Source organism: Spea bombifrons, chromosome 3 (genome assembly GCF_027358695.1).
Source record: "Spea bombifrons isolate aSpeBom1 chromosome 3, aSpeBom1.2.pri, whole genome shotgun sequence".
In the NCBI taxonomy this organism is placed as follows: Eukaryota; Metazoa; Chordata; class Amphibia; order Anura; family Pelobatidae; genus Spea; species Spea bombifrons.
Genome location: NC_071089.1, coordinates 81,654,557 through 81,673,108, shown reverse-complemented (window position 1 = coordinate 81,673,108; position 18,552 = coordinate 81,654,557). Strand labels below are relative to the sequence as shown.

At 40.1% G+C, this 18,552-nt stretch overlaps 1 protein-coding gene across 2 annotated transcripts in view; it reads right to left on the bottom strand.

The window, feature by feature from the left end:
- Positions 1-215: 215 nt before the first annotated feature.
- Positions 216-18,552, bottom strand: part of DIS3L2 (DIS3 like 3'-5' exoribonuclease 2) — a 138,878-nt gene continuing 120,541 nt past the window's right edge. For both annotated transcript variants that reach the window (XM_053460897.1, XM_053460898.1), the window contains 7 exons: positions 7,654-7,837; positions 6,635-6,721; positions 5,353-5,500; positions 4,997-5,127; positions 4,439-4,543; positions 4,210-4,311; positions 216-1,356 (listed from right to left, as the gene is read on the bottom strand). In XM_053460897.1, the coding sequence (XP_053316872.1) occupies positions 1,261-1,356; positions 4,210-4,311; positions 4,439-4,543; positions 4,997-5,127; positions 5,353-5,500; positions 6,635-6,721; positions 7,654-7,837 (853 nt within the window). In that variant the 3' untranslated portion in view covers positions 216-1,260. The remainder of the gene's footprint in view (positions 1,357-4,209; positions 4,312-4,438; positions 4,544-4,996; positions 5,128-5,352; positions 5,501-6,634; positions 6,722-7,653; positions 7,838-18,552) is intronic.

Genomic DNA, 18,552 nt, shown 5'->3' with positions numbered 1-18,552 from the left:
ATCTGTAGCTCAAATTCAGTGAATTAGATTCAACAATTTAATATTTAAAAAAGTGTTATTTGTCGGTGTCATTGTAGTTTAGATACTCCGCACTTGTCCTTGCACTTTACATTAATTGTAAACAAAGTGTGGCTGACTATTGATTAGTACACCGGCGTGGCTCTCTATGTGACATTGCTGTATGTGTGCGTATATAAAAAAAAACAAGCAAGATATGCACAGAGCAGATCATTTTATTGGGGGTTGTCTCCAGATATGATTATGGAGGAATGAGTGTCCTACACCAAGCTGTCCTTGCTGATATCCTAGAATGACATATCACCACTCAGATCCATACAGAGCAGAGTATATTAAAACTCTAATAGTCTAATGTTCATAGTGCTGCGTGAAGGAACGTTGGCCTGGCATACAGATCAACCAGCGCTCATATTCTATTGCCACTCAGTGGTGACCATAGTTATTAATGACAAATGGTCACACGCTAAGTTATCAAGAAAAAACTGTTACAGGAAGCAGCTGTGATGAGGGGTTAAATTATGCCATTCTGTCTTTTTGGGTTATACACTCCTGGGCCACAAAACTGTCCACAAAAAATCATTAACGTCATTACAGAAAAAACTGGACTCTGGATAAAACATACACAGGCTGCTGTGCAGTACTGTACCGCAAAACAAAGTTTGTGGACACATGTAAACATGGCCCATAAAATCAAGGCCATTTTTTTGGCTCTTCAAAATCCCGAACAAGCACAAAAATGCCATTTTAAAAAATATTTAAAAATTAAAATGTGATCTTTTGCTGCAATAATTATGGTACACCAGGAATATACTGCCATTTAAAAAAGTAAAATATATATCAGTTGAGTAGGAGAACCATGTCTCACCTTTTGCAAGAAAATTTAAATACAAACTCTAGTGGCCAATAATAATAATAAAAAAATACACTTGCTAATCTACTGTGCAATGAGACAATGCTAAGACCAGACCCAGCACGCTCTTCACTGCTGAATAAGGTGGCTTGAGCGATACATGCAGGGGGTCTGGCACCCACACATATGGAGGTTTCTCCATAATGTCTATAACAACTTTCATATTGAAACATCAGCAGATATGAAAGACGTTTTCGATGCAATACAGCAGTAAAAAGGTTAAAGAATTTGAACATTCTTGAATTAAAATTCTGCCCCGACAATTAAAAGAAAAAAAAAAAACAAAAAACAGAAGAGATGCCTAGCTCCAGGGCTAGACGCCCCTTTGCCAATCACGGAGCCTCTGGTTTTTTCAGCAGTGCTGTATACTTCAGAGGAACATTATCCGACTTCAGAACCACTTCCAGGAGGGTGAAGATTCCAATAACCTGAGAACGCAAAATGAGGCAGCAGTTATATAATGACACTGCACTCCACAATAGAAACACATTAACAGCGAGACATTTTTTGTACAGTTCATACAACTTCACATTTGAACAGGCACGGCATTCGTGCATTATCAAATGCCAGCTACAAATTCGACATGTATGTACAGACCTGTGGTAATTACAGGGGGGCAAAGGTGGCACTCACAAGCTGTTTAGGGCAAAGGTGGCACCGTGGGACATGTTGCTTGGTGAAGTTGGGGGGCCCAGCGGCAATTTTCACACCAAGGTCCTGTCGTTTCTAGTTAAGCCTTTTCAAACTGACATTTCAGCAGCCTTTGATCTGTTCATAAGCCTTACCCCAATGGGTCTCATTCTATGGGCATCTGGTGCCAACATCTAACACTCCCACAAAGTAAACATGAAAATCCAGAAGAGAAGGGTGGCTGCATGCTGGTTAATAATTTCTAAGCATTGGTATCATGAAAGTACAAAGGCCTAGCAAATTATCTTAATATCTGAAATGTCTTCATTTCTAAAAATAAATAGTAGGTGCTGTAATGACTGGTGTAATGTTTTTCTTCAGCAAACCGGTAAAAAAATGTATTTGCTTTTTGCCATTTATACATAAGACTTACTATTACTGAATAAGTATTGGCATGTTAAGGATATGCCATATATTCAGGTACACATATATATATACATATATACATACACACAAACATACATACATACATACATACTACACACACATTCTGATCGTATTGTTCTGTGTCACTACCGAATTTGACTTTAAAGATACTTTCAGTTATAATCAAACGTATTTCTAAGAGATTTTAGCATCATTTGGGTTATGGTTTTACAAAGACGCCACACATTTGTAAAAGTAGAAAATTAAATGCAGTTTTCTTAGAATGATTATCTGTAACCAGGCAAAACTAATCATATCAGCTACTTCACAGTGAAAATTAGCCTTTCATCTTTCACACAAGATACCATGATCACAAAGGTCAAAATTATCTGCACTCACCCAAGATCAAAACTATTTCAGGGGGTATTCTCTTAAAAGGGTTATCCCATTTGGGGGAGAATATTTGCAACAGACCCTCAGTACTCCAAACCTATGCTATGTGATCACTTGAGCAGAGTCCCCACTGAAGCTATTGAGACCCACATTATGACAACTCAAGGAGATGTAGTACCATATTTGCTCGATTATAAGACGACCCTGATTATAAGACGACCCCCCAAAATCTGATTATTAATTTAGGAAAAAAAGAAAAAGCCTGATAAGACGACCCTATAGGAAAAAAGGTTTTACTAGTAAATATTAATTTGTGTAAACTATTTTTTCATATTGAATAAAAGCTATGATTGAGAAAAATATTTTTTGTTTCATGTCCTTTAATTTGCCAACCTGCCCCCCAGTTATGCACATCTGCCCCCCAGTTATGCACATCTGCCCCCAGAAATGCCTTATACCCCCTATATGCCACTCTGCCTCTCTGATATGCATTTTACCCTCCTATATGCCACTCTGCCCATGATATGCCTTTTAACCCCCTATATGCCACTCTGGGGGGTTAAAAGGCATATCATGGGACAGAGTGGCATTTAGGGGGTATAAGGCATTTCTAGAGGCAGAGTGGCATATAGGAGGACACTTACACACCCAGACACTAATTTACCCACTTACATACCAAGACACTTACATACCCAGACACTAATATACCCACTCAGACACACTTCCAAATCAAGACACGCACTCAAGCCCACTAAAGCACTTCACTCACCGCGATGGCTCAGCAAGCGCTTAGTATACTGCGGCTCCCACGGCATTACAGCATGACACTGTGTGACCCCGCTAGGCCCCGCCTCCTCCAAAAAATGAAAGCGGTAAATCTAACGGATCCGCCTTTGACTTTGGGACGGCACAGTGCCGCCCGTGTCCCACGAGGTCTTGCTTCTGGAGTGCCGTGCCAAGATCAATGATTTCCCTCAACCGGCTCTGGTCCCCGGCAGTGGGGGGGCTATCACGGCGCGGAGGAGGCGTCCCCCATGCTGAGAGCATGCTATGCAGGGAAAGGTACGCTGCTGCCCGCGATTTCACAGCGCTCGCTGATAGACACCCGGTAGCAGCTGAGGTTACCAGACCGGAGGATCCAGATTCCCTGCAGCGCTGCAGGGAATCTGGATCTTAGTCTTAGTCAGTCTCATAGTCAGACCTCTGTTTGAGGTCTGATTAGAAGACGACCCAATTACAAGACGAGGGGTATTTTTCAGAGCATTTGCTCTGAAAAAAACCTCGTCTTATAATCGAGCAAATACGGTAATTTTCACTCTACTAAGGCCTGGCAGATATAAAAAAAATATGAGTGGTTAGTAATGGACAGAGGCACTTAATTTGCTTCCTTTTAACTAATATAAGGAGTATGTAAGTCTGTGAATATGCGAAAGTCTTGCCACTGGTTGGATTCTAGTGAACAGATTTTGTCCAACGCTTACAATACATTATTGTTTATAGCAACAGTTCAAATATTTCATTATTGAAGCTTATATAACTAGAGGGAGTTATTTGGTCCCTTTTAGAAGATAGGATTGTACATGTCTTAACTTTCTACACACCTGTATTATGTGATTACAGATTAGTGCAGTTCAGGACTGTTTGCCCAAAGGTAGCATCATATACCAAGGGAAATAATTACATTAGACATTTATCAACCTCATTTATAAAATAACTAGGCATATACTAAAGAGTTAGTATTTGCAAGGTTACTTGAACAAGTCAATTTTTTCAGCACAAGGGAAATCAAAGATGAGGAAACTCATAAACAAAGGACCTGGGACAGCACTTACTTGGCGCACAGGCTGTTCCCCATCTTTTTCAGGCTTCCATATCAGCGTTAACTCTGGTTTCTTCCCAATCTGTTGAAAGTTTGAGCTCAACAGAGGCAGAGCCTGGGAATGATAAGAATGGACTATTATGTATGTCTGACATTTGCCTTGGACAAAGAACCCAGAGACAAACTAATACTCAACAATACATAGTGCAGAGAGAGAGAACCTAGAACACGCAATATCTTACATTACAGTAGATTCTCTTCTGGACACCATATCTCAATATGAGTACATCAAAAGCTTCATTCAGGACTCCCATGACCATGGCTTCTGACTCCAATGGGCCACATTCCTGTAGAAACAGAGGCAGCATTAGGAGATATACTATGGACACAGAGTTGCGATGCATAATTTGAAACCAGGTCAGCTCATCAATTTTAAAAAGCGTTACAAATCTGGTAAACCTATATCTTAAATATAGCTCTGGCCCGTTAGGTGTCACTTTCTGTGCATTTCTGCTTGGTTTACACATACACAGCCATCTGGAAGAGGACAAGTGCATTTTCTACTGGAAAAATAATGTAACATGCACGCTTTATTAAGTTATTTATTAAGTTTCATTTTTAAAAGGCCATGTCCACTTCACATTTTCCAAGTTCCTTTGCCTTTTGCATGGATTTCAACTGTCATGCTTCTTATGGTGAACATGGAATGCAGCTTTTTATCCATTAGATCCTTTAAACATGAGAGTACACTTCAGCCACATTACAGTGTGTTATAAAGGAGCAATGTCTCTGAGGCTCACCCTCACGTATACTGCAAAGAAAAGCTCAGCACTCAGCTCCTGCACTCTTTTGGATGCGGTCTTGCGGTCGTTACAGTGTTCTGCCTGCTTCTGAATGACATCCTGACGCATTTTCAGAGGTGGCCCACAGCCTGAAAACATACATTTTGTTGGCGGTTACGCAGGCCCATCTCTACACACCAGACAGTTCTCTAAAAATTGTTATTACATCATAACATTCCACAGTACAACATCCTCTACAACGTACATACAAATCCTCTCAAAAATACTTTATGTCCAGTATTTTACCAATATCTAAATTTTAAATGAATACTTTTATTCCTCTTCCGGGATGACAGGTCTAACGCGAAACTCACCAATGGATGCTGCAAGAAGACGGTGAACGATCAGGTCAGGGAATCGGCGAATAGGGGAAGTGAAGTGCGTGTACAGAGGAACATTCAGTGCATAGTGACGGAATAAACACTCATCTTTTAGGGCGCCACTGCAGAAGTATAAAGCCATCTGCAAGGGAAACAAATGGAGGTGCAGTGGGTAAACAAAACAAATGCAGTCCCTATACATCACTCGAGAGACTGGTGGTAAAATTAGTGCATGGAATGGGTTAAAATACCACCATTTGAAATACCCTGGGGTGTCTACTTTTCAGAAATATATGGTTTGATGGGGTAAATTGCATCGGCCGGCTTTAAAGATACCCAAAATAGCACGTGGGGAAGAACGACCAGATTTGGAAATAGCAAAATGCTAATGATACCATTGGGTATTTCTAAACTCAGGACAAATAGAATCTATTTAGCAGTTTTGTAATTAGCTTGTATTAGTAAAATATTTTTCAAAGAAAAGCGAGAAAAAGTGTGTGGGGTTCATAAGGAATTACATATGATCAAAAGAAGGTATCTGAAGAAAGAGCACCGCAAAAGTGTTGGCCTGGTCCTTAAAGGGGTTAATGTTGAGTCCAAATTTAAAACTAAACGCTTGACGTAAAACAAGTAAGACAGTAGTAGTAGAGCAATGTATAAGGTACATAAGCCTGGCAGCAGAATTATAGTGTTAGGAAGGGGCAAATATATCCATATGTCACATAGAATATATATACGTGATAATACATACTATAGGTTCTTTAAGTGTGTGTAATAAAAACTCAGGGCAGAACTTGGTAACAAAATGACAGAAAATATGATATAATTTAAGAGAGCCTGGAAGACACAGCCAGGGGGCACACGGACAAATTGCCTGCAACCAGAGCAACGCCTTCTGTCATGGCCATAACTTCCTCAGTCATGAAAGACCTCAACTGTCAGGACACAGCAGGCACTGTTACAGATTTCAGCTCTTGGGGATTTTGCTCTGTAAACCATATGCATAAATCATGCAGGTCAGAGTGACCTGATGTGGGATCAGGAATGCTTGCTGCGTCTCCCAGCTGGAAAAGTATTGTGGGTAATCCCATTTAATTTAGAAGCAGCCCTCAGATTTATTACTTAAAGGACCAGTAAAGACGAGAAAGCATCTATCAGAAAACCCACAATAAAGTCGTTCAGATTGTTACTAGTGCCTTCTGCTATTTTAGTTTTGTACAGTTACATTAGTAAAAAAGGAAAATTCCATTGTTTCCTTCAGCCCAGACACACATACCTGCATGGGACGAGAACACATGTTGGTCAGCACTTCCTTGCGTGCATTTGAGTACTCATCATTCCCAAACTGGTCATTCAAACTTTTCTGTGGAGAGAATATGAAAGGAAAATCAATTTGCTGTTTTTTGTCTCCACATCAGTTGTATTCACATAAGATCTTTTTTGCAAAAAAAAATAAAAAAAAAAAATCACTATACAACAAGGTTATGGGGAACAAAACAGGGGCATTTGTTTTTAGAGGGAGTTCAAATCTAGGTAATGTTCTGCATGCAATATACAAGCCTGAGCTTCACTCATCCGCAGCAAAAGGGAATTCCTCCCAAGTATCCCTATACATGCTTGTGAGGACCAAAGCCCTGACCAAGGGTTGGAGTTTGAGTTGGCTTACCTCCAGCTCATGTTTTTTTTTTTGTCTTCTCAAGCCAGGGCCTAACCAGAGTTTGGGTTTGAGACCACACCAGCTCACCCAGCTATAACGTGGATATATGCATAGGAAGTATGTGAAACATTATTTGCTTATAAAAAGCAAATCTAGTGTAAAATAACCTTATCACTCGAGAAGCTGGTGGACTGTTCATGCTGAATGCTTAATTTTTAAACACTTAACTAAAGTTGGTCTTTCAAAATAACCCGCTTGATCTTCAATGATTGCATCCCATAATGAGAGAAATTGGATGTTTACAGCATACTAATAATTCTACTAGTTTTACAGAGTTTAATGGAAAACAGCCAAAGCTACAAGAGATCAATATCCGCTGTGCATTGTAATAGGTTTCCCGATACAGCACAGCTTGATTCACAGGGTGTAGTGTGACCATGTGGGAAAATATTGCCTACAGTCCAGTATGCTCAGGAAAAAGTATTCACAGTTAGCGGTATTCACTTTCATGGTATATACACAAAACTCCATTAGCTGTGAGCTCTAAAATTATACCAAGGGGATACTGACAGAATGTTGATGCATTGTAAAGGCTTGTGTACGCCCAAGAGGACAACTCATCTGAAGGCTTTGCTTACATGCAGAGTTCCTGAATTAGTGAAGTCTAGTTGTAGTCCCATCTGGTCACAGAATTCCATCAGGTCGTTCAGCAGCTTTGTCTGAGGGGGAGGGTGACGACGTAGCAAAGCTTCTCCAGGAAATTGACGGTAAATCTGGTGTGCCACTGCCATATTTGCAAGAAGCATGAACTCTTCAACCAGCCTGTAAAGATGCAAGTTAGTGTGTTACGTGGCTGTCTGAATAACGTGTGAACAAAAAATTTATACCATGTGATCAGAGTGGCAAAGTAAACATCTGTATGGTACAGTAGACCATAGACATTAATCTCCTTCTATAAGCTTTAGAAGCTCTAACAGATATGGATGGTAAAACCACCAACTGTATTCAAAATGAAAATTCTTAAAAGATTGTATACTCATATAGGGTGTTGTATGTCATATGCCAATCATTTCTATTCCCCAATAACCCCTTTCAAATGCACAAAAAAATAGTGTAAGGACAAATCCAACAGATTGCAAAACTAACGGCAAAAGTGTTGTTTCACTGGGAAACCAGCAGATGGCAGCCATGTTCCAGTATATCATTATATATAAATACACACAGGAGAACTGCTTATTGATAAAGATTTTTGTTGCCTTTTATTGGGCCAACACAGAAAAAGATGTTATGTAACATAAGCTTTTGGGACCTCAGATCTCATCTGAGATTCCGAAATATCACATAACCAAGTTTTTTTTCTGCGTTGCCCAACATGCATTCTATAAACGTCAACAAGACTCCAGTTTCTCTTGGGCTAATATGGCTGTATGCATTTTTGTTATTGATCAACAAATTACAGGGTCTAGATTGTCATTTGTATGTTTAAGCTGACCCATGAATATCTAAGTAAAGGGACATTACAAAGTCTAAGCAAATTGAGAACTCTGAAGAAATCTGCTGTTTGCAAAATGTATCAAATAAAAGTCTTTAAAAAACTTTTCTAGAAACCCATGTAAACCAGTGTAACTTAAACAACTCTGGCATTTTGTTCTAAACACTTTGGCTGTTTGGCAACCTATTCACTTAATTCTAATTTAAATAAACTGTACCTTACATTAAAAAAAATTGTATAGCTACCATAGACTTGTACAGATATATAAATGGTCAGGTGTTGTACTACTTATTAGCCTATTTACTGAAAGTTGAGTTGACAGTTTGCAGGGGAGTTGTGGTTGTAGGTCATCGACTTCAATATACATTATGAAGGTCAAATCCCATAACTCTATAGCATATGAGATTTTGCATCTCCGGTAGACTTCATCATGCCAAAACATGTCTGTAAATGTTACTACAGTCACCACAGATACACTTAATTCCTAACTTCATCAACACAGCTGTCAATACTACAGTAATGTCGTTTTTGATAAAATGCTACACACATACAAATAAATAAAATACTCTGTCGCTACACCGAAACGCGGGACATCTTTATGCAGCGTTCATCCCACATTTATACACACAAAATGTGTATACTGGATGAAAGGTTATGGTCTATTTAACTTGCTTTAAATGCAATCTGGGATTGTGCGTTAATGCATGCTTTGAGTCAATTTTCATTTGTGTTCCCTATACCAAAGATAGTAATCTCTGGACCCCTTACTAACCTTTCTCTGAGTCTTTCACATCTAATTTGTGAATGGGCAGTTTAGGAGTCCGAGCATACGCTGCTCCCTCGCATGGCCGCAAAGTGCAAAGCAATGGGACAAGAAGTCATATCCCTGTTCTGAGAACTGTGTAGCCACTGGAGGGAGTCATTCATACGTGTACCGGAGACATTTCACTCATGCATCCTTTTAAGAGGCATCTAGCTATTGAGCAACATGCACAGGAAATGTGGTCACTGCAAGGTATGTTCTATAAGCAAGACTTTCCTAGTATGCTCTAATGCCTTCTTAATAAAAAATGATTCATAAGTGATCTCATAGAAAGCAGTATGCCCTTTGCTATCTTGGATAAAACATACAGCACAGATTCCAAAGGACAATGTACAGGGCACACTGGTTAACCATAGCAAGAAAGCGTGAAATGGTACTGGTTGACTCTTTACACACTAATAAATAACTCATTAGGCACAATACAAGCTAGTCACAGATTAAACTTTTCATAGCCCTAAACCCAATTCAGACAAATATTTACACATACACTGTTAAAGTAAAAGATGCTTATACTTTCACACATGTATTTCACTTCAACTCCAAGCCTTGAAAGACACAAACAAATCATGTATCCGTGTCTACAAACAAGTAATTTAATGAGTTTTAAGTGAAACGCTTGTGCTCAAGCTGGGATATCCCAACAGTATGGACTACTGTGATTATTGGTGGCTCTTTAAAAAACATATACAATGCTGATAATTATTATCCTTTATTTATATAGCGCCAACAGTTTACACAGCGCTAAATACAATACATAAATTCAAGGGATATGACAAGACAAGAATTGACAGACTAAGACAAACAGATACATTTGGTGGAGAGAGCCCTGCTCGCAAGCTTACAATCTAGAGGGAAATGGGGTGACAAACATAAGGCATAGAGAAAGGGTGAGCGGTATTGTGGAGGTTGTATCGATGACAAGGAAGTTCTTGCAGCTAAAATGGTGCGGGAGGGAGAGTGAATGCTGAAGGTTCCTTGGGAGTAGATTCCAGAGAAATGGGGCAGCTCGAGTGAAATCTTGTAGACGGGAAAAGGAAGAGGTGGTGAGTGAGGAGGAGAGCCTTAGCCCATGGGAGGAACGTAGGGATCGAGTAGGAGAGTATTTGCTAATGAGGTCAGAAGTGTACGGAGGAGCAGTATTATGGATGGCCTTATATGTCAGTGCCAGGATCTTAAATTTAATTCTAAAGGTAATTGGGAGCCAGTGGAAGGTTTCACAGAGGGGGGGAAGCAGAAGAGGAGCGACGTGCAAGGAAGTTGAGCCTGGCAGCAGCATTTAGGATAGACTGTAGAGGAGAGAGTCGAGACAGTGGAGTGCCAACCAGAAGAGTGTTGCAGTAGTCAAGACGGGAAATGATAAGCGAATGAACCAGAGTTTTTGTGGATTCTTGGGTGAGGAATGGGCGGATACGAGAGATGTTTTTTAGGTGCAAGCGGCAGGATCTGGCGAGGGACTGAATGTGAGGGATGAAGGAGAGGTTTGAGTCAAGGATGACCCCAAGGCATCGGGCCTGGTTAGTAGGAGAGATAGTCGTGTTAATGGTGATAGAGAATTCAGGTAGTGGAGTGGAGATGGAGGGAGGCAAGATAATGAGTTCCGTTTTAGAAAGATTAAGTTTCAGGTAGTGTTGTGACATCCATGAAGAAATAGCAGACAAGCAATTGGTAATACAGGACATGAGAGATGGAGAGAGATCAGGAGAAAACAGGTAGATTTGGGTATCATCTGCATATAGGTGATACTGGAGGCCAAATGAGTTGATTAGTTTGCCAAGAGAGGAAGTATAAAGAGAGCAGAGGGCCAAGGACTGAACCTTGGGGGACACCAACTGAAAGTGGAAGGGGTGGTGATGTCTTGCCAGAGAAGTTGACAGAAGGAACGGTTAGACAGATATGAGGAGATCCAGGAGCGAGCTGTATCTCAAATGCCTATAAAAGCAAGTGAGTCTAGAAGAAGGTGGTGATCAACAGTATCGAAAGCAGCAGATGCAATGCTTATTGCGTAGAATAGATGTCCCCCGCCGGCCCCGCAAGACACCAAGGACTCCGGGAGTCTGCACTGGGAAATCTAGGGGAGGGGGGCGCATCTCGGGGGCAGAGCCGGCCTTAGGTGTTCCGGTGCCCTGTGCGAACTACTCCTCTGGCGCCCCCCCCCCTCTGCCCCTTCAAACTACCCCCGCTGCGCCTTCAAACTACTCCCCCTCTGCCCCTTCAAACTTACCTTGAGGAGTCCTGCCGGCATTTCATGTTGAGCACCGGCACCGCGACGGAGAGTAAGGGGCGTCGAGCGGTTGCTGAGAACTTCACGAGCAACCGCTCGGCGCCCCTGCCCGGGACATAAATGAAAACATTGTTGTTTTTTTTTGTTGTTGTTTTTTTTTACTTTATTTAACATCCTCCATGTTAAATAAAGTTAAAAAAAAACTTTATTTAACAAGGAGGTTGTTAATTAAAGTTAAAAAAAACCAACAACAAAAAAAACCAACAATCTTTTCATTTAGGTGCAGAGGGCGCGGGGGAGGAGGACCCCGTGGCGGCGGCGGCAGCAGCAGCAGCGGAGGAGGAGGACCCCGTGGTGGCGGCGGCAGCGGGGGAGGACCCAGCGGCGGCGCCCCCTGGAGTGTGGCGCCCTGTGCGGTCGCACACCCCAAAGGCCAGCCCTGCTCGGGGGGGACACAGAGTGGCAGCATATCTCGGGGGGGGCAGACAGAGTGGCAGCATATCTCGGGGGGGGCAGACAGAGAGTGGCAGCATATCTCGGGGGGGCGGACAGAGAGTGGCAGCATATCTCGGGTGGGCGGACAGAGTGGCAGCATATCTCGGGGGGCAGACAGTGGCAGCCTATCTCGGGGGGACGGCAGAGTGGCAGCCTATCTCAGGGGGGGACGGCAGAGTGGCAGCATATCTTGAGGGGGACGGCAGAGTGGCAGCATATCTATTAGAATTACAATTTTTCTTTACAAAAGCACCTAACTTTTAGGGTGCGGCCTATAATCGAGCCAATACGGTATATACAAATGCAACTACTTTAAGGTTTCGTTACTATAGGACAATTTCCACTATAAAATGACTTGAATTCAATTTTTCCCCATGACAACCCACTCACCAATTAATGTAGAAGCAGTGGAACCAACCATTGGCATGCCTACTTAACAGTGGATGTAACTATGTTTATTCTAGTTGATACTGCCAATATGCACCTGAGAAATTACATAATTTGCCAGTAGAAAACTTTTAGCTATAATATCCAGGAGCAGAAGTGTGTTCAACTATGTTGTGCCACAACGAACAAATTATATCTAATACACAGATGCCCAAAAACCATCTTTATTGTAAAAATTGTTCAATTTATGGCACATTTAACATTGTCTGCAGGCATGAGAAAGAACACAAAAGTTCCTTAAATCTGTTTAAAGGTATAAAGCTATTTTAGAAACAAACCAAAAAAAAAAAAAAAAAAAATCAGCTATGCTTGATTATTCTTGGATAACACTTAAAATCACACTAGGAGTGTTTTGTGTAGGTGAAACACAGATTGAACATGAATGGTCCAGAACCTACAACGTCAATAGATGAGTCTATTCGGTCCTTTTTACTGGCACAGGATTGGGCAACATTAGCACCTCCAGCTGTTGTGGAAGAAGAGTTCCCATGGTGCTCCAATAGCCTAAAGGTTGGCCAAGTATCATGTGACTTGCACTTCAACAGCTGGAGTGCCACATGTTGTCCAGGCATGACCTACTAGGGAGACCAGATGTTACGTTACTCTAAAACAAAGAAAAAAAATTATTCTTTTAACATAAATGTGGGAATGTGCTATCAAGGTATACGATTCATTGTGCTTACATACAATATCAAGGCTAAAAAGCAAACAATTAACTGTATAATGTAGAGAAACCATATAAAGGAATCTGAATGTAATCTCAACAGTAATTAAGGTAATTCAAACAAGCAAAAAGTAGGAAGAAAAAAAAAAAAAAAAAAAAGTGTGGGAGGGAAAGATCTTCAATTGACTTGTGGTTACAAAAAAACAGGAACATTATCCAAAGTCTGTCTTTTTAACTCCACAATAAAAACTGAGGTGACAAATATGCCAAAGCAGACACCTTATTGTATTAATGAGGCTTGCAGTTAAAAGCAGAACAAGGCCAAAAATGCGTCAAAACGGGCCTAGAAGTAAAACACAGGGACTGCTATGTACACTGTACCTGTACTTCATATGTCTGCATATTCCAACCACGCAATTACGAAGTGAAGCACGCGGACTGCACTGTAGACAATACCTGTACATCTGCAGATTCCGACCACGCAATTACAAAGACTGATCTTCATAACATCTTCGCACCAGATTGCCACAGAAATACTGAAAAAACTTATGTTACATCTCATATACTTAACTTTATTCAAGGGTATATATACTTTGCTACGCCACGTACAGAAGAAATATTGAGCTTTACAAGAAATGCTAAATAAGTGCAGCCTGTAAAAAAGGGACGACATTAAACTTTCATGCGAAAACTAGAGAGAAATATAATCCCTCTAGAGCTAAATTGCAGTATTTGCTTTATGAGCTGGTTATAGACTGATCCTGTGACACTGCAAGCTAAAGAGGTAATTGAACCTTTTAGTTTTCACAAGCAGCAGAATGATTGTGAAAGTAGCATACTAATACATTGCTGGAGCATAAACTGGGCTTTCCCACATCAATATCAGGAAAATATTTTGACATTTGATATGTGGCGTATCCTGTAGAGAGAAAGCGCTTTTCTTTGAGGAAAAAGGATGGCCTCCCTGTAAGGTAGTCACCAGTTTAATGCACCTGCTTACCACCGACCAAAGAAGAGAGCCCATAATACTGTTTTAAACATCAAGTCTGCCTTTTGATGTGTAAACCACTTCAGCTCGGAATCGCTCAGAACCACAGGAAGGGATTTCTATAATCTGGAACCACAGATAAGATCTGAAACGCCAGCAGCTTTTACACTGATAGCCTAGGATGTCTTTATAACAGCTTCCCTTGTGAGTCTGAAAGGTTTGTTTCAATTGATACATATTTATAAAAAAAAAAAAAAAAAAGGGAGAGGAAACCTTTCATCGGTTTAAACATGCACCAGTTCAAACCCAGCATACTGTGTTGGCTAAAAATTAAATGTTTCATGAAAACCCCACTTACTCAAAAGCAAGGAAAAGCTGATTTGCCCTGATTAAAAACAGTGTTTAAATTGATTCATTTCTACTAAAACATTGTAGTTGAGAAAAAAAAATATTTACTAAGAGTTCCCCTTAACAGAACTTGGGAGGGTTCTGGAAGCACTTTTTCCCATTGATTCTTAATATGTATGGATTCATGAGACTGCTAAGTGACACTGAGCAGACTTGATGGGCCAGGTATGGTCAAGCTAGCATTCTTTCTTTGCTTTTAATGTGGGCAAGCTTTGTATTAACAAATATGAGAACCAGCTGGTTTCAAATAGGTTATCCCTGTCTTGGGTTAATTCACAATCAAAACGCATAAAAACTTGGGTAGTCAGAATGGTTTCCTATGTCCAATGGAATGGGTCATGGCCATAGAAAGTGTGAGAGGAAAGTGAAAGGTGATGATAATAAAATATATATATAAAAAAAAAACAGTACAAGGGAAAGTTGGCAGCAAAAAACAAAACAAAATACCTGAATCTATTAATGTGATCCAAAACATTTGGAAACTATAATCTTACTATAATCTTCTTAAAGCTTTTTTTGAACAGGGACTTTGCCTTTTGTTTCTTTAATCCGGTTTGTTATGTGATTGTGTCAATAAAGTTAATCAGAGCAGCAATGACCAGACATATGCACTTTATGGCAGGCAGAAGAAAAAAAATATACAACAGAAAGAAAAAGGACGAGGCATTTGGTGATACAGAAAACCATCCCCATCCCTGTATGCGGTAGAGCTGGTATATTCATTATCATTTCTTGCCTAGCCCCAAGGGGCCTCTTCCACTAATAGTGTTTCCGCGCTGGCTAATTAACCAACTAATACGTGCTGGCAGTGGGTCGTTGCCTGCATGGACAAATCTGCATGAGAAGCCGCGTCCAGCTATTAAATTGTAATTTGCAGAAGTATAAATAGCAGAACTGTCAAGCGGTGACTGTAATGTTTGTCAGCGGTATGTAAATGTGCCTCTGCTCCCTCCCTTTGAAGGGATTGACCTCTTAACTGCCATTGGAAATTCACTGAAAGTGAGACTCCAAGCTTCCCAAATGTTCTGAAGGCATTATAAACAGGCATAGACAAGACGCTCCAAGCGTTGACAATATGTCTCATAGGCATCAATTCCATCCACAAGCCTTATCACCAACACTGCGCCTACTTTGAAACAGTATGAATCTTTGCAAAAGATTTGCTACATCAGTGCCACATCAGTGATAGGGCTGACAACTTCCCTAATAGTCTGTCAAAAAACTGGCACCGAAGTTACATTATTCTATAAAGGGGATAGAGGTAAGAAAACACAGTTTGGGAGTAAAACAGAGGGGAAAGAACCCCCCCCCCCCACGACACTATGCACTAAAAGTGAAATATAATTCACCGAGCAATGCTGACCAATATAACTAACATTAAATTCAAATTAGATATAGTTGTGCTTTTTAGTGCACATAAATAAATTTAAAATCCAAAAAACCCACAACCAAAGAAACCTTGGCTGAATTTTCAAAAAAATACACAAAATTGCATCTCTAAACTGAGTTTGCCTCTGCCCTCTCATCCACCTTTCATGAGCAGTCAGTCCAAATGGAGAAATGGCTTTAGAATAGTAAAGAATGCATATTAAAGAACTCTGAAACTACAGGTGCCCTCCTCCATGGCCCAACAATTACCACTGATCGGCTGCATTAAGCAGCCAATTAGTGGCAGTAAAGTGCTCCCACTAAAATGAACGGCAGCGCTTTCCACATGGGGCCCAAATACATCTTCTGCATGACATTTAATTGAGGAGTGAGAAAATGGGCAAATGCACCCGAGGGAAATTCTACAGAAAGGGGCAATGCAGCCATCATATACATTAAAGTGCATATGGTGATGATGATATATATGATGACAAGTGTTCCCTCAATTAGGCATAATAGCCCATGATAACTGTTAATTTTTAAAAACCTTTTGTTTTGATTTACAAAGTATGACAGCAGGATTCTCTACCTAATCAAACATCTCTCCCAAAACAAGCTCTGTTAGGGGGGGGTATGCCATCAGTGATCACATCATAATTACCTTAAAGTGTATAAAAGAAATAACACAACAACCTTATAATCTCTCCCTTTTGCACAGGTTTCACAGGTCTTACCACCTCTTACCTGGTCGCCCTTGATATCAAGGCCGCGAAACATTAACACTTCTGCCCTCCTTGGACTATGTTAATCTTTAAACATCATATAAGCGTATTAAGCATACTATAAAATTTTGTATTTTAGTCCCCAGGTGAGTTTACAATTATCTACAATTTAAGTGAGCAAGAAAAAAAAAGACAGAATAAAATCCATTTGTGTGAAAGGCTTCATCTTTTCGAGAAAACCTGTTGCTATTGAGCCTGTAGCTCAAAATATTGCAATGCATAAAATTCTTAAAGAGCGGAATAAGTCCATTTTCAGCAATAGAAAAAGCATAAGTGTTGGAAGCAAACGAGTGAAGTCAGTGTTTGCGTTATGAAGTAAATGACAATACTGTGTGCCTCCCAGACCAACCACACTAAAAGCTGACATCACAAGGCAGGGAATGCCTGCTTTAGTGTTAAAAGATAGTAAATGTAAATAGCCTATAAACAGTAAGTTTTACCTTCTCATGCAAATATGATCATGAATCACGCTCACACAAATTTATGCTCCTTAATCAAAAAGGTATAGGCAGGAGATCACCATTTATTAGTCATTTAGTGTACTAAAAACAATATACAAATTATATATTGGTTTTCATTTTAGGACAAGAAGGATTTTTTTGTTGGTGTCTAAAAAAATAAAATAAAATACAAGGTTAAAAAAAAAGAAACAAAGATTTTAAAAATGTTACTTAACTACAAAAGCTAATGGAAAAAAAACCTCTAGATTCTAATGTTTGTCCGAGTTTAGAAACACTTTTTTTGTTTTTGTAAACGTTTTTATTTTTTGTAAACAGTTATAGGGCAGTCATTACAAGTAGCATATTGCTAATTCAAAATCATTTTTTTATCTGTTCACCATGCGCCCAAGTCCTATTTGGGACATTTTGAAGCTGGCCAATTCAATTTACCCCCAATCAAACCATACACCCCATATACACCGGGATATTTCAATTGCTGACGTTTTAACTCTATGCAAATCGTTATGTAAAGATAAAGCACCAATTTAACCATTTTATTTTACATTCTCCCTTCCTCCCCAACTCACATAATTTCTTTACCTACAGGTTGTTTTTATTTTTTCTCACCTCACCTTTCCTCTCCTTACTCTTACTTTAATGATTTATTTTAATTACTTTCCTCACCCTTCCTCTCCTTAACTTAATCACTTGAAACCTACCCCAGATTTCCTTGGATGTCATCCAACAAAGTAATTTTACTCTTGTTATGTTTTACTGGAGCCATACTTCTAGCATCAGCCAAGCACTATAAATCACAGCTGCCCCATTACATCTTAAACAGTAAGTTTAGATAATAAGTAAAAATGTAACGGATAAAAAAGTTTAATCTACAAGACTGCACGTAGTTCATTACGAAGCAAGACCTGGTGGAATAAGTCAGAGGTGGTGGGAAAGGGCAGGTCTGAGGAGAGGGGAACTGGAGAGGATGGGCCAGAGTAGGGGGGGGGAATCAGAGAACAGGTAAGTGGGAGGGGGCAGCTCAGAATAGAGGGAAAGGGCCAAAATGTGTCCTTGTAGGAATTCAAGAACCTTGCACGGCAGAGATCAGGATGCACCTCATGTTATGCCCCATCCAGCGTGACAGACATTTCTCACAGTGAGAAAGCTAGATATTAAATATGACAATGGCAGTTCGATTTTACGTAAAGGTCAACAAAATGTCAATTTTTCTCTGAACACGTGCTAAAATGTAAGTTTGAGGGTCAATAGACATTGATTCCTGATTATAACAATTTGTAAGTACCCAGCGCCTCCTATTCACTATCAATTTGCTCAAATCTGTACACAGACTTTTTGTAAAGTCATAAAATTCTATAAAATGTGAATAAAGGGGTGAGCAGAATATCACT